General features: G+C 43.6%; 2 protein-coding genes across 10 annotated transcripts in view; both read left to right on the top strand.

The window, feature by feature from the left end:
* The window catches only part of EP400 (E1A binding protein p400), a 46,172-nt gene extending 35,164 nt beyond the window's left edge, over positions 1 to 11,008 (top strand). For 6 of the 9 annotated variants that reach the window (XM_084217501.1, XM_084217497.1, XM_084217499.1 and 3 more), the window contains 14 exons: positions 465 to 601; positions 1,100 to 1,156; positions 1,285 to 1,363; positions 1,917 to 2,111; positions 3,106 to 3,151; positions 3,242 to 3,351; positions 3,944 to 4,148; positions 5,049 to 5,212; positions 5,576 to 5,782; positions 6,075 to 6,270; positions 6,576 to 6,706; positions 7,100 to 7,267; positions 7,908 to 7,985; positions 9,795 to 11,008. In XM_084217501.1, the coding sequence (XP_084073627.1) occupies positions 465 to 601; positions 1,100 to 1,156; positions 1,285 to 1,363; positions 1,917 to 2,111; positions 3,106 to 3,151; positions 3,242 to 3,351; positions 3,944 to 4,148; positions 5,049 to 5,212; positions 5,576 to 5,782; positions 6,075 to 6,270; positions 6,576 to 6,706; positions 7,100 to 7,267; positions 7,908 to 7,985; positions 9,795 to 10,067 (2,046 nt within the window). In that variant the 3' untranslated portion in view covers positions 10,068 to 11,008. The remainder of the gene's footprint in view (positions 1 to 464; positions 602 to 1,099; positions 1,157 to 1,284; positions 1,364 to 1,916; positions 2,112 to 3,105; positions 3,152 to 3,241; positions 3,352 to 3,943; positions 4,149 to 5,048; positions 5,213 to 5,575; positions 5,783 to 6,074; positions 6,271 to 6,575; positions 6,707 to 7,099; positions 7,268 to 7,907; positions 7,986 to 9,794) is intronic. The other 3 variants (XM_084217500.1, XM_084217498.1, XM_084217496.1) reach the window with 3 other exon arrangements.
* A 1,461-nt stretch (positions 11,009 to 12,469) lies between these two features.
* On the top strand, positions 12,470 to 20,652 carry NOC4L (nucleolar complex associated 4 homolog). The gene is made up of 15 exons (XM_084216925.1): positions 12,470 to 12,589; positions 12,698 to 12,821; positions 12,910 to 13,016; positions 13,280 to 13,387; positions 13,524 to 13,673; positions 14,241 to 14,340; positions 14,641 to 14,675; positions 14,779 to 14,829; positions 15,373 to 15,484; positions 16,090 to 16,150; positions 16,687 to 16,797; positions 18,382 to 18,545; positions 18,930 to 19,012; positions 19,737 to 19,850; positions 20,143 to 20,652. Exons 1-15 carry the CDS (start codon positions 12,494 to 12,496, stop codon positions 20,257 to 20,259), a joined length of 1,533 nt encoding a protein of 510 aa, XP_084073051.1. The 5' UTR covers positions 12,470 to 12,493; the 3' UTR covers positions 20,260 to 20,652.
* The last annotated feature ends 1,374 nt before the right edge of the window (positions 20,653 to 22,026 follow it).

Below are 22,026 nucleotides of genomic sequence, written 5' to 3'. Positions count from 1 at the left end.
TCTATTTAGGAGAAGCCAAATGTTAGACTGGCATGGTGTGTGGATGTTAACCTAGCTTTGTTGGGAGAGCAGTGCAGTGATGGTTTTGTTTTATTATCTTACGTGTGCGCTATGCATAACTATAAACTAATGGGCTCTTGGTTTGGGTAATGAATTAAACTTGCAAAATCTAAACTAAAGCAAAGATTCTTTCTCAAATTAGAGTTTGCCATTTTGTATGTCCCCAAGTGCTGATGCCAGTGTGACCGTGAGAACTGCTCCTTATTTTGCTCTTTCTTTATATATTTCCCATAGAGTTTTGTGTGACAGTAAGTTATCAGTGACACAAGGCAGGAACCAGTCTGTGATAGATATGTTGGAGAGTGTTTTTAAATAATCTACGAGCGCGCCTTGTGTTTAAACATAGACAAAATGCCCTGTTGGGTGAGTGTGCAATTGAAAGTTGGTTTGTTTTCTCTTTTTAGACTAAAAACAGTCGCCCACTTCGTACCAATCAGATCTATGCTCAAGATGAGGGGGCAACCCACACACAGCTTTATACTAATCATTTTGAGATGATGAAAATGATTGCAGGGAAAAGAAGTCCACCTATCAAACCTCTGTAAGTTTACCTGGGATCATTTGATTTCCTGTCACCACAGATCTCCTGGAAACTGTGTTTTGAATGGCTCTCAAAACACAGAGTTATTCTGCACTCTGGTTCTCTGTTCTTGATCTCTGTCTATGTGTTTTGTGTTAATGGAAACATCTCCATATTTCATGTTTCAGTCTCACTGCAGGAATTAGCTCTTTGTCATTAAGACCAGAGCTGCATTCAGTTGGGTTTTTTTTAGACACTTTATATCTATCCATTTGCCTGAATTGTAGACAATTTGCTGTCTATGCTGTTTAGTAGTACATTCTTTCCTATGTGTCTTCCTGCAGTTTTTCTGTATTTATGTAGTATTTACTCTGAGTCTTTGTTACATGTCTGTCTGTATGCAGGCTCTAGTACTGGCCGGAATATCATGGAAACTTCACCAAATGCTAAAATATGTGAAATGAAATATTGTTTTTAAAGTTTTTCTGTCTCCAGTAATACAGTTTTTCTCAATTTCAGACTAGGCATGAATCCTTTCCAGAAAAATCCAAAGCATGCATCAGTGCTTGCGGAAAGGTAAGCACTCCCTGTCTTGAAGGGGTTATAAATTGCATTAAAGTGCTCTTTTTTATTTTCTTTTTTTTTTTTTTTTAGGTTTCAGTTATTTCTAAATATTGTGTGTTTTGTCTAATTGTTGTTTCTAGTGGAATCAACTATGATAAGCCCCTCCCTCCAATTCAAGTCGCGTCCCTCCGAGCAGAACGCATTGCCAAAGAGAAAAAGGTATGGTCCCATCTCTGTGCACAAATGGCTGCAGTAATTAAAAAATCAGGCAGCAGATGAGGTATGAGCAAAGCTGCCTTCTGGGAGAAGTTTGGCATACAGTGGATGTTATGAGCAGCTGCACATTGTTCAGGGGTTTAGATAACCAAAGCCCAAACTGGGACCTTTCCTTGTGCTTCTTGTCACTCTCAGACCCCTTAAACAATGAGGAGCATATTTTTGCAAAAGATGTTAAAACATTTAAGAATGTTACTTAATTCTTGACCATTCTGTAACCTCCTTTCTTATATTATTCAGAAAGAACTACTTGTCCTTGCTTGTGGATGATAAGTTGCCATAAAGCCATGAGTACATCTTGTAGTTTTAAATGAATCAGGTTGTGTAACTTGGACTTGAAAAGTGAGGGCAGCTTTGTGAGCTGTCTCTGGTTGGAATTAAAGGGGTTTTGTGGATAGAAATAAAGAGGTTTTGTCTTGTTGTTTTGTTTTGTTTTAAAAAAAACCACATCTTGCTTGTTCCATGCTTGAAGACTGAAGGTGCCCTTGCCTTGCAGGCGCTGGCGGAGCAACAGAGGGCCCAGCAGCAGACGGGCCCCCAGCCCCAGCAGCCCCAGGCGGGCCAGCAGCCCCCCCAGCAGCCCCCCGTGCAGCAGGCCCAGCCACAGGCACAGGCACAAGCACAGGTAGTTCAGCAGCCACAGGCAGTGGTGCAGACTGCAGTCACTACTGTGGCCAACACAGCAGTATTGGTAAGAAAGGGAGAGCTCGGTGCCTCTGATGTAGTAACTTCAGTTCTTCTGTGTGTGCTGTATTTGTGTTGTGTTTTCTCTGGAAAGAGAATTTTAGGTCAGTATAGTGAGATTGAAGATATTTTTTTCTTGTTTGCTTTCCCTGGTTATGCTGGGTGTCTTTTGGTTCTCTGATTTATTAAGACTATTTGTACCATTGTAGCAACAGATCTTAGCATTCTGAGGTGGAAAAACACCATGCAAAGATGGCTTTTCCTTTTTCACTTTAGACTTTCATTTAATGAAGTCTGAGTGAATAGATGCACATGGTCAACGAGAAGTATTTGTACAGAGAGCTTGCAGAATACAGAGAATAAAAGAGAATGTAGCTGTAAGAATGACTCAGTTAAAGAGTTTTAAATCCAAAGATTCATTAACCTTTGCAAGGCAAGTGAAATGATGCATCCTACAGGAAATACCATGGTGCTTTTACTGTGATTTTGTGCAAAGTTTTCATGTCTTCCCTAAATCTAGAGTCTGAATGAGTCTGATGACTGGTCTGTGGCTTTTGTATTTAGGGCCAATCCAGCTTGCATAGTAATGTGTGCAGGCAGTTTTGCTTGCTGCAGAGCAAGAGTACCACAGCTTTTGCAGAAAGACACAGAGGATGTGTTCTGACCCACTAGCATTGCTGTGTATGAAGTGCTCAGTGATGTTCCTGTGTGAGTGGTTGTCCAGGGTGTTGCTCCCTTCCTCTGCAAACAGGGATGTCCAGTGACCAGGGTTTACCACACACTTGGCTGGTCTACAGTTGCTCATTAGTGAGGCAGAATCCTGATTTATGTATGCATTAGTCGCTGTGATCTGTAAAATCAATGAACAACTGCAGAAATATCTGTGTGTTCCATTGAATTTTTGTTATTTTGTCACTTCTGGAATACAGCATTGTGTTAAGCCGTGCTCAGTTTTCTTTTATTGTTTTTCTGAACTGTTACCTTAATTGTCTTTTAATTAGGCAGGCACCATCAAAACAGCGGTGACAGGAACGAGCATCCAGACTGGTAAGGAGACTTTATACTTGGGATAGGAGGTGAGGGGACATTGGGATTTTCACTCTCAGAATCTCACATTTAATCCTGGCTTGCTTTCAGCTACAGTGAGTGGAAATGTGATTGTGAACACTGTTGCTGGGGTCCCTGCTGCCACCTTCCAGCCCATCAATAAACGTCTGGCCTCACCTGTTATACCAGGGACTCTGACTGTGAGTAGATCCTGTCACTAGTTGTGTCCCTGGACACACTGGATTGCATGTTTTATCAGCATAGCTTTAGCTTTCCATGTTGTCAGAAATTCTGCTTCTTGCAAATGTCATGTGTGTCTTGGGGTTCTTTATCAAACCTCTCTCTCTTACCAAAACATCAGAACACACTGGAATGGTTTATAAGAAAAAATGGCTTAATACTGTTAAAAACAGTTTATAGGGAAGTGCTCCTAAAAGCAATGTATTATTTCATTAACATTTTCAACCTGTAACTGTTTTGTGCTTTATTAATTATGATCTTTATTATTATGTTAATGGTTTAAGACTATGGAAGATAAAGCAGAGTATTGAAAGGTACTAAAATCAAATGTCTGTAATGGGGTGAAGGATTTGGTGATCAGCCTGTTGGAAAAAGATTTAACCACATGCTGATTTTAAGATGCACCCAACAGATGTGTTAGACAGATTCAGGGCTTTTGTTCTTTTGCATTTTTCACGCTTGTTTTTTAAAATTGCCTAGAAGGCCAATTCCATTTCCAGAAGGGGAATGTGAGGCTGGGAAGGGAGCAGTGATGGCTGTGTTCCCTTGCAGAGCTCAGGAGGCACCGCCACTGCCCAGGTGGTTCACAGCCAGCCCCGCGCGGCCGCGGCGCCCGCTGCGTCCACCGAGCTGGTGACCATCGCCTCCACGCAGGGCGTGCGCGCCGTGACATCGGTGACAGCCTCGGCCGTGGTCACCACCAACCTCACGCCTGTGCAGACCCAGACAAGGTCTTTGGTGACCCAGGTTACACCAGGTAATGATCCTGTGGAGTGGGTATTTTTGCCTCCGACGAGGGGGAGAGAATGATGCATCTGACTCCATCTTATCAGAAGGCCAATTAATTACTTTATTGTACTATAATATTCAATACTGTATTACATTACATCTAAACTGAATCTGCCCAGCACCCAACTGCACTCCACTGCACAGAATGTCATGACTGTCAGCCCACAGTCCCCGACACACACACCTCATAGGCCAAGGAAACAAAACACCATCACTTTGGGTAAACAGTCTCCACATTGCATTCTACTTTTGCACAAGCACAGGCGCAGCAAATGAGATAAGAATTGTTTTGATCATTCTCTGAGGTTCAGAGAATATGCAACCCAGAAATGTTCTTGGGAAGAATTTTGCCTTGCTTTTCTCTGTGAAGAGAAATGTGGCAACAATCCTGTGTTCAGGGACTTTTTCCAGTAGTGCACAAAGGGCCCCAGAATTCCTGATGATGCACCACTGCAGCCCCACAATATTGGAAGTCTGGGATGCAATTAAACAGGGCTATGATTTTTAACTTGCTTTATTGTTGGTGCTCAGGTGACATTTATCTCCAGTATTTCTGTGTAAAGTATGGCAATAGAGAGCTTGGCCCTAGGCATTGCAATTTAAAAATATTACTAACAATCTAACAGTAAAATATTAAAATTGACTGTCTTGACTAAAAACCATTGTGAAGAAAGGCCTTCTATTTTATGATCTACTCTGCTTTTACATCATGCTCGTCACAGTGTGTTCTTACATGTAGTAAATCCACAAAGTGTGCTGGAGCAGAAAAATTAGCATTTAACAGCTCAACTTCCCAGGTGAAATTCATGAGTTAAACTGAATCTTGAAAAGTATTTGTCATAACATTTTGTTTCTTCTTTATTCACAGCTACACCAACAGTCCAGCTGTCAGGCAAAACCATCACCCCTGCTCACTTCCAGCTTCTGAGGCAACAGCAGCAGCAGGCTGCTCAGGTGCAGGTCCCACAGATCCAGGCTCAGGCACAAGCCCAGTCTCCAGCTCAAATAAAAACTGTAGGGAAACTGTCACAGGTGAGGAACCACTCATGAAGTAACATAGCACATTGCTGTCCTTGCTGTAAGCTTCCTTAGCAGTGTGTGTTGTGTCCTGTTTTCTTAGGCTACAGTGAGATGTATTTCCCTCTTAAATTTCATGCTACTAAAATTTCATGCGGGCAGTGAGTCTGACAGCACTTTCAATAGTAGAGTAGGGCAGGATGGAAAGCACTTACTGTTGCTCACTGGAAGCCATTGTGTAAAAGAGTTACATTTTAGACACTTGATCTTAGCTCTAGTCTGGTACAGAATGTTTCTCATTTTTAGCTTTGGATTCATCTCCATTTTTCTCCTGTAACGTAAACCATTGGAAATGATGGAGGTGTTTGATTTTTGCAGGAGCAGCTGATCAAGTTGCAGAAGCAGAAGCTGCAGCTCCCCCAGCAGCAGGCAGCACAGCAGACACAGCAAGGGGCACAGCAGCAAACAGCACAAGTGCAAGTGCAGCAGCAGCAGCAAACCCAGCAGCTCACTGCTGTGACAGCCCCTCGTCCTGGCGCTGTCCTCACGGGCACCACGGTCACCAACCTGCAAGTGGCACGCCTGGTGAGTTGGCTTTGACTTGGCAAAAACTGTCTCAAACATCTCCCTCTTGGCTGGTTTAAATGAACTGGGCACTGCTCATTCACACTCACAAGTGCCCTTTGCATTGCTCTGGCAGTTCAGAAGGAACAGCTGTAACATAAATAGCTTTACATTGTATTTACCCATTGATACCATCTCTGAATTGTGTCACTGTACAGGATAGAAACATTTACAGCTATCACTTTGTAATCACCTGTTATATGCAGCAAATCTTTCTGTGCTGGTACAATAATCTTCATTCCTTATTGCTTAGACTCGTGTTCCTGCTTCCCAGCTCCAAGCACAAGGACAGATCCAGGCCCAGACTCCACAAGCAGCACAGGTTGCTCTGGCAAAGCCTCCAGTGGTGTCTGTTCCAGCTGCTGTTGTGTCATCTGCAGGAGTCACCACACTCCCTGTGACTGTGGCAGGCATTAGTGTTGCCATTGGGCAGCCACAGAAAGCAGCAGGTATGTGAATGCAAGTTGGATATGGGAAGAATTGTATTTCATAGCAGTCTCCTATAGTATAGGCAATTTTTTTCTTGTAGGAAGATTAGAAAAAAAAATTACCTTACTCATGCCCTTGGATAAGAAATTTTCTCTACTTTCAAAATCATGTCTCATTCCCATTAAAATCAGTGGGTTGTTAGTGCTCAAATCTGTGCAGATGTATAAGTCTGTTAAAGCAGAATCTGTGTGTGCAAGGTGTGATTACTGGGACAAGGCAATAAACCGAAGACTCTTACAGTTCTAATTATTTCTGTAATTTTCAGGAGGCCAGACAGTAGTTGCACAGCCACTACATGTCCAACAACTGCTGAAACTCAAGCACCACCAAGCAGCACAGCAGCAGAAAGCCATCCAGCCCCAGGTTGCACAGGGCCAAGCTACTGTGCAGCAAAAGGTACCGTTGTCTGTTCTCCTATTAACTTGTGCAGTGGCTCTGGATGACCAGGACACTCCCAGAGAGTCAGTCAGGATTTCTAGGGGTGAATCTTAGGTATAGAGAACAGGTTCTCAGGTGCTTAATTTTTTTTCTGTGAAGTGGTTGATAGTTTGGTAGTTTTTAGTAAGTCTGTTGTTACGTGAGTGTTGTGTGTAAGAGAGAAACTCTTCATTAAATACTTTAATTCTGAATACTTGTGTAAATGTATGAAGGCTTTCATCTAGTGCTCATTTTTTTATTGCTTTTTTTTTCAGTAATTAAATGTTATTAATCGTTTTTTCCCCACATACCTGTTATTTAAAATACACTTATCTTTTGTAGTCATTGCTGCCTTTTTTTTCTCTTGTGCAGATAAATGCTCAACAGGTCACGGTCCAGACCCAACAGCAGACTTCACAGCAGCAAAAAGTAACTTATGCTACACAGCCTGCCATTAAAACACAGTTCTTAACAACTCCAATTTCCCAAACCCAGAAACCAGGTGGAACCCAGCAAGTGCAGGCCCAGATTCAGGTACAGGTAACACAGGTTTTCACCTTTAAACTGTACTGGGACTGGAGAATTGTAAAAACAACAGGTGAGGTAGAATTCAGCACCCACTCATTTTAATTCTAGTCACACATTCATTTAAATTGACTTTTCAATAAAATTCACTCGTGCTGCATATGTGGCCTTACAGCAAGTCCTTTTTATTAGGCAAGTGATTCCATACTGTATTTAGTAAGGAAAATTCAACCAGAGTTTTTCCTGTTACTGGTGCTGCCTCAGAGCCTAATGTGGTAGCCTAGAGTAGGTGACTCACATACTTTCTTTCCTGCATAACAGGATCAGCCTAACCAAGGAAAAAGAAGGAGGTTAGGAATTGGAAACCTTACTCTTTCAAAAATATATCCCAGATAATGGAACCTGTTAGAACTCATGTGCTTCCTTCAGTTTTCTAGGTAGTTGGGAGGAAATGACTCTGTTGTAGTTAAAATTGAAAATATTTCTCTTCCTCCCCTAGCTAAGTTCTTCTTTTCACAGATCTAAAATGTTTCATAAACATTCAGCCTCACTGAAAATGCCAAGCTGTAACTTATCATGAACAGGCGTTGGTGTTTCGCTGCTATCAGCAGCTTTTTATTTTGATCCAATCTTTCTTTATTTCATATCACTACAGGTTGCAAAACTCCCACAAGTGGTCCAGCAACAGGCTACTGTTGCCAACATTCAGCAGATGGTTTCAGTTTCCCAACAGGTAGGTTTTGCTCTTGTCAAATATAGCACTAGAAACATGATCTTTAGAAAAGCTCATTTTTTTGGAATGTGTGTATTTTTCACATTATGTGTGGCATAGGTAGTATTTTTGAAGGATATAGCAAGTGTCTTTCTATAAAAATAAGTCTTGAATACTGAATCAGCTGAGGTATATTCTCTGGTCTAAAACTTTCATAGATGTAGCAATGTTTGTTCATCACTGTAGATAAACTGTAAAATATATTTTTAAAGTGTTTTCTGGAGCTGAAAGACTGTTTAAAAATTGGTTTCTGGTGATATATAGTCAATATAGCAAACAATTGAACTAATGAGCACCATCTGAGCTTTTTCCACAAAATTTAGGACAAATTGAAGGTTACAAGTTGTTTTGTGTCAGTTCATAGAGCTGTGCCAAGTGCTCTGCAGAAGGCAGAATGGTGTGGTAGCTGTTCCAAATGTGTGCTGGTAGCAGACAGGGCTTGGGCAGGAGAACTCAGGTGGTTTGGTTCCCCTCCCCTAATGACCAGGCAGTTTAATTAACACTGTTCAGAACAATGTCATCCAGATCATTAGCAACAGGCCTAACTTAGGCAGTTGGTTGGCAGGAGTGATTTAGCTTTGGAGGGTGAATGAAGTTCTTGCCTTTGGTGCACAAAAATCTGGGCCAGTCAGTTCTTAATCTGCCACAGTTCACAGTGCAGTGTTTTAGTGCAGAATAAAATCTGTGACTCTTATCTCAAAATGGTGATAAAGCTGTCTGATAACCACCTCAGATGTGAGTGCTTCAAGGGCAAAGTAGACAGCAGGAAGTAGAGACCTCATCAGTCAACACAACTTGAGTTGCCCTCTGTAGTCAGGAAGAGCTTCTAAATAATTTTCAAAAGTCATCGATGGTGGCATAACTGTTGGAGTCTGTGGCAAAAAGAGAAATAGTTTCCCTCCCATGTACACCAGTGACTTCAGTGGCAGTAGGTTTAGGCCATGGTAAGTATTTTTTAAACTATGGTCTTTATGGGTATGTGGCATTCTTTTTATCTGCATTTTTAATGCTTCCCCCTGGAATCCTTTTGCATCATTCAGGAGGTAATTTTTCCTCTGGAGAAGTCCTTGTAGCTTTGTTTGGCTTCTGCATCTGACAAAGGCAGCTGAAGCTGCTCAGTTTTCATTACCTTGTCCTCTGAACAAGGAGATGTTGATTTTTTTTTCTCCCTTGCTCTGGGGAGAGCTATGAAAATTAGATATCTGGATGGAGTTCAAACTATTCTGCCATAAATTGGCAATAGAGAATGGCAGCTGTAGTCTGAAAGGGAAATGGCAGAGACTGGGGGCAGCCTCAGTGGCTGTATTTATTGTCACAATATGGGTGCAGAGTCAGCATTTTAACCTCTTTGGTCCTCTGGCTGTCCCTCTGTTCTTTTCCCTGCTCCTTCACTTCTGCAGTACAGGAATTTTCCTATATGTCTGGTAGGGTTCCTGTACCTTTCATCTGCCTTCTGAATGTATCTGAGGGCATGCCCTTGGATTTGCACTGCAGAGACCTGAGTTACAGGCATCTTGGCTCCTAGTTCCTATTTATAAGGCTCTAGAAAATGTGACAAATGGTGTTTCTCAGTGAAACCACAGAGCCTCTGTTCCTCCTTCCTTAGGTATTTGCTCTCTTAACTTACAAACATCTCAGACAATGGGATGTTCGTCAGTTAGGAGAGCAAATACCTAAGGAAGGAGGATTCCTTCTGTAGAGCAGAAATGTCAGGACTGCTCAGTTTAATGCCAAACCATTTTGTAATTGCCTTTTCCTCCTGATGTGCAGGTACAAGCTCAGCCCCAAACTGTGACCCTTTCTCAGACGACGGCAGGTCAACAGCAGGTTCAGGTGATCCCTGCAACCACTGCTACTGCTCAGGTGGTGCAGCAGAAACTGATCCAGCAGCAGGTTGTGACCACAGCCTCTCCCCAGGTCCAGGCTCCAGGTGTACAGAACCCAGCCCAGACACCAGCAGCACCTGAAGCCCAGAGTCAGCAAGCAAAAGTACAGATGAGGACACCGACTGTCAGACTAAAGGCACCGACTAAACCAAGTTGAACTATTGCAATAACAGAGGAACACAGTACTTTGTGTTTGCTGAGACAAGTGAGAAGCTACTCCAAACATCCAAATGAAGACAAAACACCTCTATTTTATTTTTTTCTTTTTGTAGCAAAAGGTTTCTTGCTGGCGAACATTTAAACATGAAAACTCACATGTAACTTCAGTGTATTAGCAACTGTTTAGCACTCAAACTCTGTACAAGATGCATTCTGCCTGTGTTCTCTGTGCTCATTTAAACCACATAAAGCAAGCATTACTTAGGTTGAAATTCTGCCCAGCTTCTCAAAAGTGAAATGGTGATCTGCCATAAATGTCAGTAAAATCCGTCTGTGTTAGAACACCACACCTGCCTGTGGCCATGTGCAGCTCCTTGCTGTAGTTCAGTGTGTGCTCAGTACCCACAGTGAAGCCACACAAAGAATCAGGCACAGTTCATACAGCACAGTATTTTCCATCTCTACAAAAGCTCTGTGTTGTTCTTCCCTGTGGTGAACACCCCTGGAAGATCTAATACAGGCTTGTAGTGCTCCCTGCAAAGTTTAGCCAATAAATGTGAAAACCTGTAAGTATATGTAATTAAAAAGGAAAAAAAAAAAGATTTCATTCTCCATTTTTGTAAGTCTTTTAAAATGTTTGTTAGTAGTTTTTGTGTACAGTTTACTGAATCACCCAACCTGTGTGCTCATTCTCGTATTTCACTTCAAAATAATGGATATTTTAGGCATGAGCTGAGTAAATACTGTGTTGATAGTAAATGTGTATTAAAGTGTAGCCCATTTTCTTTTTTTGTAAGAGAATTGTTCAGTAGATACAGCTAAACAGATGATCCATATCTGTTTCTCATGGGACTTCTGTCACAAAAAATCTCCAGCTGATAAAATCTAATCTCTCACTTTCATTCTGCTCTTGCAACATGTTTAAATGTTCAGTACTTTTTACACGGCTTTCAGCTTAGGGGGTGGGGGGCTGGGGGAAGGGGAGAATAGTGAAATTAAATCTAAGACTTAATTCTTCAACTGTGTAAAGAGTAAGATCTAACTTTTGTACTATTCTTTTACTAAAGCTAACAATGAATGTATCTTCAGGTGGGTATTTTGGATGTGAATAGAGCGTGGCCTCTTCCTCCAAATCAGTTTGCCTTATTGTTATGGAGAAAAAAAAAAAAAAGCAAAAAGCTGCATAGAACTGTGGGGGGTTTCTTTACTTTTCTTGCATACAATGAATAACAGACTTTGCAAACAGCACTGAGTGAGGAATCAAAAAGCCCATGGTGGCTTGAAGGGATTTATTTTACTTTGGCCATAAAACTGCACAACATGTAAAATCCAGACAAAATTACAACATTCCTTTTCTGAGATGGTTTTAAAATTATTTTTTCATTCTGTGATCTTTTTACTCTTTTAGGAAAGGAGCCTATTTAAGGGCAAGGAAAGCATATATTTTGTTTTTACCTCTGTATGTCCGCACTTGTTGGTACCTGGCAATCCACATGGCTTAAACAAGAAAGAATTCTCAGCCAGCTCCTCTGTGTTAGTTGGGATAGGTACAGCCAATTCTGTTCAGATCACAAATGTAACATTGGCTCAGGCAATGTTCTTGATTTTTTTATTTTATACCTCTTTTGTCCTGCATACTTTTTTCCTTGGACCCTCAGGTGTACAAATACAAGGGCATTTTGTTTTTTTTTTTAAGCTGTTTTTTGCATGCAGTAGTATTCCCCTGACCCTGCTAACCCCTGGTTTGTGCCATCCCCTAGACTTCACTGCCAGCCAGGGAGCTGGCACTGCTGACAGCAGAGTAGTTTAAAATGCAAAGCAGATGCAGTGGTAATGGATAGTGACACTGTGTACAGTATAGCCTTGCTCATCCAAAAATATTGCTTAGGTAGCCCCAGGTTTACTTTTAAGTGTTTAGCTTTTATGATGTGCATGAAGGTCGGGGTGGGGGGGAACAGTTCCAGCAGTGGGAGAGCTGTTGGCTACGTCGTTGTGCTGGTCTGATTTGGTGTCTTAAAGAGGCGATTGTTTCTTGTTTAGGTCAGTTGATAAAGATAAAAAGTCACCATCTTTTTTTATTTTTTTTTCCCTTCTAATTATTTTTTCCTTCCTTTCGATGTGTCTTTCTCCCAGGAGTGTGTTAGGAAGTCAACCTGTACATAAGTGATGAACATTTGTACTCGACCCAGTAGGATGATAAGGAATAGTGCTGTATCCTACCTGAAGGTGTAATAAAGTGTACATTTTTATACCGCCGCCTCGCCCTGCCTTCTGTACCAGGGCGGGTTACGGGAGGGGCGGTGTGGGTGGCGGGAGGGACCGATCCCCATCCCCATTGCCCATCGCCATCCCGATCCCCGCCCGCTGCCGGCCCCGCCTGCGGGCGGAGCGGCCGCGGCTCCTCCTCCGTCCTGCGCTGCGAGCATGGCGCGGGAGGCCGCGCTGGCCGCCTGCCTGGAGGCCGTGCTGGGCAGCCGCTCCAGCGCCAACCGCGTCTTCGAGCTCCTGGAGCCGCTGGCGGTGCGGGCCGGGCCGGGCCGGGCCGGGCGGGGGGAGCGGGCTGAGGGAGGGAGGGCAGCGCGGCCGGGCCGCCGCTCTGACACGCTGCTCCGACACGCTGCTCCCCAGGGCCAGGAGGAGCCGGAGGACATCGTGAGCGCCGCCAGGACCTGCAGCCGGCTCTTCGGGGCGCTGCTGGAGCGGCGGGAGCTGTTCGTGGGGCCGCTGCCCGAGCAGGACGCCTCTCTGGGCGGTGAGCACGGAGCGGGGCCCGCGGCGCTGACCGGGACAGGCCCGGCCCGAGCCCAGCCTGTGTGTCTGTCTGTCTGTCTGTCTCACAGAGAGCTACAGCGCCCAGGACAAGTACAGGATATGGATGCGGCACCGCTACAGGGACTGCGTGGGCTGCCTGGGCGAGCTCATGGGGCACGACAGCTTCCAGGTCAAGGTGGGTCCTGAGCCCGCTGCTGACCCACGGGGGTTCACGGGGGTCCCTTGGGGCTCGGTGGGAGAGGGCAGGCAGTGCTGTAAGACTGCTCTGATGCTCTGACTCGCCTCTGCTCACCAGCAGCGAGTATGCAGCTTTCTCAGGAAATAATACTTCATTCTTTCTCCTCTTGAAAGTTGTCTCCTTTGGGTTTGACCCCTGGTGTTGTTCAGGTGGGGTTTTTTGGGGTTTTTTGGTGATGTTGCTTTCTTTTTATTTTAAAGGAGTTGGCACTCTGCACGCTCATGAAGTTTGTAGAATTGGAGGGACAGTATCCATTGATCAAAATAGAGTGGAAGGGAACTTTAACTTTTCCATATGACCTCCTTAAGGTGAGCTGCAGAACTGAGAAGTCCCTCCCGTCAGTGACCTGATGGCGCACGAACTCATGTGCCTTCAGCCTCCCACTCTGTGCTCCAGTGCTGTGAGAGACTGACCTGTTGCTTTCCTTTCCAAACCCTTTGTTAGGTGGTTGTTGATGGTTTGCTTCCCACCACCGAGGACGCCTCCCTGCTGATCTCCCGCTTTCAGGAGTACCTGGAGTACGAGGACGTGCGCTACTTTGTCATGAAGGCTGTCACTGCCAGCATCGGGCAGGTCATGCAAAAGACAAAGGAGGTAACAAATTGTTACTGCTCGGGTGGCTCCGGATGAGCTGCTCTGGGTTGTGTATCTTGTGTATGGAGCAGGGAGGAGTTAGTAGTATATGGAAATATTTGGAAGCCAGAGGACTAGGGTGCCCACTGTAGGCATTGATTTTTTTTCTTATGTGTGTCAGTATGCCAAGTCTGCTTTACTCAAGACACATACTGTTGTTTCTGGTCTAAGCTCTAGCTTCTGTTTTACCCAAATTTTCACAGCTTGGGTGATTCACAGAGAACTTTTAATTCTGTTTTTTCTGGTGCAGAGGAAGAACCTGTTTCCTTCATTGGATCCACCAGTTTTGTTAAGCCAGAATAAGTGCAGAGATAGGTTTCATGTTGGATAAACACGTGGTACTCCAGGCTGAGGCTGCAACAGAGAAGATACCAGGGTGTAGTTTATTTATGTAGTTTTTAGTTGTCATTTTCTCTTTCTCTTTCCTAAATATATTCAGTACTAGGAAATAGGGCAATATTGAAGCCCAGCATCTTGCTGTCTGATGTGGAACTTGCTTCATGTTTGTTTATATGCTTTTTTCCTCAGAGGCCACTGCCTTTTTACCAGCAGAATGTATTTTCCCTCATCTCACCCATTAACATGCCAAACAAAGAGTCTGAGATGGTCAGATTTATGGTCAAGCAAGGTTAGTAAACTCTGCATGATAAACTGTGTGTGAAAAGGAAAATCAGGTTAAGATTTCTAGTGTGTAAAGACTTTATTATTGTTTGCTGATGAAGAATTTCTTCTTCTTTGATCAGTGTGATTCTAAACAGTCTTAAAAATCCACATTCCACAGTCTACAGGGGGGTCTGCTATGGCCTTGTACCAAGTTAAGTATTTCAGACCAAGTTTTTAGTGTGTCAAAGAGCTAAGTTATAAAGGGTCATCTTAATTTTTTGAATATCCATTTCAAGCTCAACATCTGGTTTCTCTTTCTTCTTAGATAACCGTGAGGAGTTGAAATTTTCAAAGCTGCAGGTAACTGTTCATTTGGTGCATTAGAATTGAAATTTTGTCTGCTTAAAATAGAGCATTATCTGTACCAGTGTGTTTAACTCACTGTTTGCAATTCTGTTTTAAGGCACACAAACAGGTGTTTCAAAAAATGTGGCTGACTTTTTTGAAGCACAAGGTGAGTGCTACTTCTGCCACTGATCTGCATTGCTCTTTAATTTAAGGGTTGCTGATCCTTAGCAGTTGTGTCCAGCCTTGCAGGAAGCTGCTGGTAGGACCCCAGTATGTTTTGAGTGTTGGGTGGGAGCAGCCCAGTGACCATTTCTGTTGAATCACTCTGCCAAAAAACATGACCTCAGATTTGGCCTGCTTTTTCTCCTTACCTTCAGCCTTTTTTCCCTACCTTAAACATCTCTGCCCATAAGGGTGATCTGCAGCATAACAACCTCTGCTCACAAGCTGAAGCTTCCCCAGCCTTTTTCCTGGTGGTTTTTCCCATCTGAGTGATGACACTGTTAGTTGTGAGCACCTGCTTCTTGAATGGACTTCATTGGTGTCACTTGTAAACTCTCCCATTTGGGAACTGCTGCTGCAAGCTGTTCTCTATTTTCCTGTCACATTCCCTTCTGCTTGTGCATTGCCTTTTTGAGCCACAGGTTGCTGCTGCTGACCGAGTTCTCCCTGCAGTGCTTGTTTCTCTGTGTTGTTTTGTCCTTCACAGCTGCCCCCTGGCCTTTACAAAAAGGTTCTTGTCATTCTGCACGACTCTGTCCTGCCTTACATGAACGAGCCCACTCTCATGATGGATTTCTTGACAGTGGCCTATGGCATAGGTGAGTGAGAACACTTTTTATCCTTTTATCCTTTTATCCTTTCTGGCATCTCCAGCATGGGACAGATGGACTTGGAAGCTCTGCTGGATGCAGCACCCCACCCTGGGTGATGGAATAGCTGTACTTTTGGCTGGGATGGAGCTAGAGAGCTAGGGTCAACTCTATTGTCCCTGAAAGTGAGATGATTTTACCTGTGTTGTCAATGTCATTGCTCCTTGTGTGTAAGGAAAATCATGTTTAAGGCTGTGGGGAAGAGTAGAATAGAGTGATGTGTTTTAAATATGGAGTTCAGCCAGTGCTGGTGATCCAAACACAGGATCCACAGATTCCTGCAGAAATGTCCTTTCTGAGCAGACCTTTGCCTCCCCAGTGTGACTTTGTTTAGGAATTAGAGCAGCACATTTTGTGTCTCAGTCGTTGAACATTTGTCATCTAAACTACAGTTCAATCTTTGTAAGAAACTTGGGAGTCTCTGGAAGGGTGCAGATGAAATTGTTTCACCTTTCAGCCATCACACTGGCTCTGATTTCAGCTATTCAGTTTTGCTTTCCTTCTGGGAAGATTGTTTTATAGAAAAATCTTAAAGATTATTTGTTTTCTTACAGGTGGAGCAATCAGTCTTCTAGCCCTAAATGGGTTGTTTATTTTGATTCATCAGCATAATCTGTAAGTAAAAAGAGTATATTGTTTAAAGGAACATAGGTTTTTGCATTTATGTCTTTATGTAAGAGGAATTGAAATGGATTCACCACACCTTCATGCTTTGAAATTCTCCCATGAGAAAGCCAATCTGCACAAGAGGTTCAGGCTGTTTGGATGCTGAGCTTTTTTGGCTGTCTGATTTCTTTTACAGCTGAACCTAAATAGTCTGTTCTCTAGACTGTGGTTGCTCAGCACTTAAAAATCAATTTCCATTGATCTGATTACAGAGTGAAGCCATGGTCTTTGGTGTCCCTTTCACTGCATCCTGTACCATTTGCAGTCACTGGACATGGCTTCACACCCTGAAGATGGCTGGGCACTGCATGAGCCATAAATTCACCCTGCAGTTTGTTTCAGGTGGTGACTGTAGAGGGAAGCCTAAGAGAGCTAAACAGAGCACAGCAGTGGGCTGGAGTGCTCTTAATGAAAGCACAATAACATTAAACACAGCTCCTCTCTACACCTCTAATGGATGTTGTATTTTTCCTTTTTTTCAACAGGGAGTATCCTGACTTTTACAAGAAGCTGTACAGTCTGTTAGACCCTTCCATCTATCACGTGAAGTACCGAGCTCGCTTTTTCCACCTGACTGATCTGTTTTTGTCTTCATCGTAAGTAGCATCTTTATTATGTATGCTCACATGTTTTCCTCCTGCTTTTTTGTTCTTGAGCAGTCTCCCACACGTCTGGATTTAATGTATTCAGTGTGCCTGCTGGATTAGATACATTTTCATGGAGAAAACTGAATCCAAGACTATTATTGTAGTCTTGTGTAATTTTTCATGTGCTATTTTTGAAGATTTGCCTTACAGCCATAGATTTTCAGAAGGGAAGAATTGCAGTTAGTTATCAGAGTTTGAGCTGCAAGTGCTTATGGATGTGTTTTTGATCTCTGCTCCACTTTGGGTGAAAGTGATGAATATTCTGTCTTGTCTTTGTAAAAATGGAAAAGTAAAATTTGCAGGCTTTTTATAGATTACAAAGCTGTTGATAAATGGCTTTTTGCAGACATAAAGCACTGAAATGTGAAGTGTTTGACAGCCTGTCTTGATGTTGTCAGTTCGTTGTACACAGGGAAGAAACTGGATAGGCAGCTGGTCATATAGTTGCTGTCATATGTTATAAAATAAACCAACAATAACACAGCACCAGGCACTTCATATCCAACCCCCTTGCAGTCCTGGTGTACTTTGGAGAGAGTGACAAGACCTGTGGGTAACTTTGTTGAGCCTTGCATGTGTAGTAAGGCTGAGTGACTGAAAATTGTCTTTTTCATCTTCTGATGTGAAGAAGGGGCCTAAATGAGGTGGTTGCTGTTAGAAATTTGCATTTTTACCATTAAAAAAAAATAATTATGCTGCACATTTACACTACATGGGAGCTTTATGTTCCCATTAACAGCTGCAGTGCTTGGAAGTGTTATGTAAATTTAACACCATGGCCTGTGTATTAATTAAACCCACAAAATGACATAAGAAGACTATAAATAAGGTTCCCTGGCCAAGCACTCAGTTTATGAAAGGACTGAATAAAGTTTGCCATGAGAATGGCTGTGTACAGGGGCTGTGCTTAGCAATGGTGCCACGTGTCAGGATTGAATCTCACAGTGACTGAGATTATATTCGTGCATTGAACGTAAATTCCCCCAGAAATTTGTTCCAGCAAGCACACAACACATTGCTGCTTAAACTTGAGATTCCCTGTCACCTTGATACTTTCTGAAAAATCCTCTTTGCCCAGGATTCTTCTCCTGGAAAGATGAGAAGCCTCAGCTTCTCCATGTTTTGCTGCTCTGGAATGTGGTCTGAAGATTGTTTATCCGAACACTTGAATTGTTTTTAATTAATGACCAATCACAGCCTGCTGTGTCAGACTCTCTGAGTCAGTCACGAGTTTTTATTGCTCATTCTTGTTAAGCCTTCTGATGTATCCTTTCTCTTTCTTTAATATAGTTTTAGTATGGCATTCTATGTTATGATATAATGCTAAATCAGCCTTCTGAGAACTTGGGGTCAGATTCTCATCTCTCACCTCATCCTGGGGACCCTCACAAACACCACGATTCCTACAGCATCTCTTTACTCCACAGCCAGAACAGCCTGATGAGCCCCCTGACGTGCTGTTAGGGTGGCTGAGGCTGCTGGCTGTCCTGCCAGGGCTCTAACAGGCTGCTCCCTGCTGTCCCCTGTCCCCAGGCACTTGCCAGCCTACCTGGTGGCAGCGTTCATCAAGCGGCTGGCGCGGCTGGCGCTCACGGCCCCTCCTGAGGCTCTGCTCATGATCCTCCCCTTCATCTGCAACCTCTTCCGCAGGCACCCCGCCTGCAGGGTGCTGCTGCACAGACCAGCAGGGCCAGCAGGTAAGGGGGGAGTTGTTTGATGCCTTCTAAGGCAGCATAAAGAGGAGCATTCCTGCAGAGGACAAGGGGAGATGGCAGTTCTGAGGTTTGGAAGGATCCCTTTGTCCTGTCCCTTGGGTTTGTGAAAGGTCAGCAGGCTCCTGCTGTTAAACTCAAAGCTATTCCAAGTGCCCTACTTCCTCTGCTCTTTAAAAGTAACGTGGTTCTGTAGTGCTGCCAGCAGTGACTCTTGGGTCATGCTAAGATTTGTCAGTTCTGTCCCTGGAACCATAAATGACTTGGGAAGGAGCAACTCTGGCTGCAGCACTGCTCTGGGGCTGTGTTCCCTTTGGGTTTATGTACATCACACAGGAGGTGTTAGCTGTGTATCTCCTGTTTCCTTAGATATGTCAGAAGATCCATATGTCATGGAGGAGGAGGAGCCATCTGAAAGCAGGGCTTTGCAGAGCTCTCTCTGGGAGGTTCAGGTATGTCATCCCAAAATGAGCATCTTGGTCTGGTATGGGTTTCTTTCGCCCTTGCTCCTTCCTTGACACGTGTTGGCAGTGGACAGCCCCTCTCACAAGAACCTGCTTGACATATAGCTTGCAAATGAGATGAGTTCTTTTACTCTGCATCATTTTCTGTCCTAGCAAAGGATTCCATACACTGGAGAGATGTGTATGCTAGTTAGTGGGTGAGCACACATTTGAACTTGCTGACACAGACTAAATAGCTGCAAATGGACCAGGCTCTGGAGGGGAGAGAGGAACTTGGTGAGCACTGATGGAAGTGAATTGAGTAGAGCAAGGTTAACCTCTTGAAATGAATGAGGGGTTTGTGTAGGAGGCTGAAGCAGCAAGAAGGATGATGTGCAAGAGCTGGAATTCTGGAGAGCTGGAGCTTGGGCGTGGCATGAGGGCACTGTGAGGTGGCAGAATTGGGTTATGCACTGTAGGCATGGCCTGTGGGTGAATTTGTCTTGAGCTGGATGTGTCCATGTGAGAAGAGCCTTTGACATATTTGAAAGATGCCTGAAATGAGGATTTCTTGAAGCTCTGTAGTAGCATGGTGCAGCAAACGTGGAACTGATGGAATTTGGTGGTCACTGGAGATCTGACCAACAAATGGGCAGACTCCTGTGTGGGAGTGCAGATGGATGTGTGTTACCCTGTACTTTTAGATGATCTCCCATTTGTCTTGCTTCTCCAGTCTCTCCAGAACCATTATCACCCAGATGTGGCCAAGGCAGCTGCTGTCCTGAACCAGTCCCTGTCTGAAATGGAGGATGACATATCAGGGCTCCTGGAGCTCTCAGCTTCTGAGGTAATGCTGCTGTGCCTTTGTGAATGACTGGAACCAGAGGAAAGGAGGTTCTGGATGCAGCAGCCATGTCCTGTTATCTACCTTGCTCTGGGGAGGGAGCTACAATGACTTGGTTACCCAGAACCAGGGCAAAAAAAGAAAATGGTCTGTTAAATAACAGCATGAACAACAGTGGTGACAGGGCTGGCTTTTTTCTTTTGCTGGATGTTTTAAGACTTTAGAGTGTGCAGTGTTATTGGGGTGAAGAGCCTGTACTGAATTTTGACAATATTTTCTGGTTTTTATTTTGTAGCTTTTTGATAGAGAAGTAAAGAAAAAGGCTGTTGATGTGCCCCTGGAGTTTGAGCAAGTACGAGGTTTGTTTGGGAAGAAAAACGATATTTTTGCAGAGCACTTCAGTTTAGACTGATGCCATCTCTTTCCAAAGCACATCTGTCAGCAGCTGGATCTTAGGGACACACAGAAAGCTCCCGTGTGCTCTGCAGCCCTTCCCTGTGAGGAGAGCTGCACTGCTTGAGCTGCAGCCTTCTTCAGTGCCCCTTGCCACTGCCCCTGGATGGACTCTGCTGTGTTCCTCACTCTTGCATACTGCCACCTGGTATTTGGAAGGGATTTCTCCTCAGAACAAGGGTTTCTGGACTTCTCATGGCTGGGATCCCAGTCCTTCCCCCAGAACTGCTGGGGCTACCTGTGACCAGGGGCTGCCTCAACAGACATCTCACTGCTGTTCCATGGGACTGAGGGGAATTTCATTCTCTGACTGCTCTTATTTTTCAGATGTTTTACTTTTATTTGAGAGCTGACAGCCTGTTTGTAATAAATCTCTTCAATACACAAGTGTAAACACCTGATGTGTTATAATTATATTTTTATATGCATTTTTAAACTCATCTTGAGAGGGATGTTTATCTTGTACTCAGCACTCCCACATTCAAGGCATTGAAACTGGTTTGTCTAACAACTCAGAAGGTGCTCAGTAAATCCATCTAGGAAATGTTGCTGGTGTTCCTTCCTCTACATCCATCTCATGCACTGAGGTTGCTGGATTCCAAATGCTCATGAGCTTTGGAAGTGAACATAATCCTGGTGCCTGCTGTAGCAGGGAGGCCAGCTGATGTGCAGTGGGAGGCTAATCCTTGAGTTTTGCTTCAGAATGATAAGCAGCTCGTGTGGTTTTGCTTGCAGCCTGCATGTGTTTTAGGAGCTCTGGCCAGAGTGTATCCAGGGGCTAATAACTTTTTAACTCAACTGCTACTGGATGCTTTTGTTAATTTTTCATATACTTCCAGAAGTCATGCACAAATTCCATTTCATGGGGTTCCCCCAGAGGTTTTAAGTTTGAGATAAACTCATTATTAACAGCACAGATGAACTCAGGACTTTTAAAACTCATTTTCAACAACTTAATGTTACCTCCTTAGATTTAAACTCTGCATAATTTGAAATCATATTTTGTGGAAGAGTACATTACAATAAAGAAAGCAGAGGCCAAAAAAAAAATCCAATTTCTGGCAGCCAAGTCTGGTTAAGTCAAGGAAAACTGCAGCTGTCTTGGAGACACTGAAGTGTTACATTTTCTTCATCCAGTTTTTTCATGCTTTCCAAACAGTGGACGTGTCCTCACAGTGTAGAGCTCTACGTCTTTTTTTTTTTCCTTTTGAATTCAGATGGGGTGTTTCTGAGAATTGATATTTCTCCTCTTTTTCTTTGGAAGTCTCTTTCTTCTCTGGTGAAAGGGCAATGCTGCCTCCTCCCTGGCCAGCCTGCTTTTCTTCTTTCTTTGGCTTCTGGTGTCTGAGGTGGGAAGGCAGAAAGGTTGAGATGGAACTGTTCACTTGAGAAGCCTCAGTTCAAGTTCACCCAAGCCTTGCATTTCATCTCTAAGATGTATCTCCCTTTGTCATGAGGTTCTGTCTGTATGTGTTTGGTAAACATCTTGCTCTGCTGCAGCAATGAGAACCACATGGCTCGCTTTGAAAGAGGGCAGTGTATCATCTCAGGTGAAATTAATGACTATATTTGAAAGGATGAATGTCTGTGTTGAATGGCTTTCTCTGATAGTTTTGTTTTATTCATGTTGGCCCCAATTATATCTGTAATTGCTGGTGGGCAGTGTCATTCCCTTCTGTGATTATATTGACACTCAGGAGTGTTGGGTTCTTTTTGAAAACACAAA

The sequence above is a fragment of the Fringilla coelebs genome (assembly GCF_963513975.1).
Source record: "Fringilla coelebs genome assembly, chromosome: 17".
NCBI classification, from domain to species: domain Eukaryota; kingdom Metazoa; phylum Chordata; class Aves; order Passeriformes; family Fringillidae; genus Fringilla; species Fringilla coelebs.
This window is presented reverse-complemented; position numbering and strand designations above follow the sequence as displayed.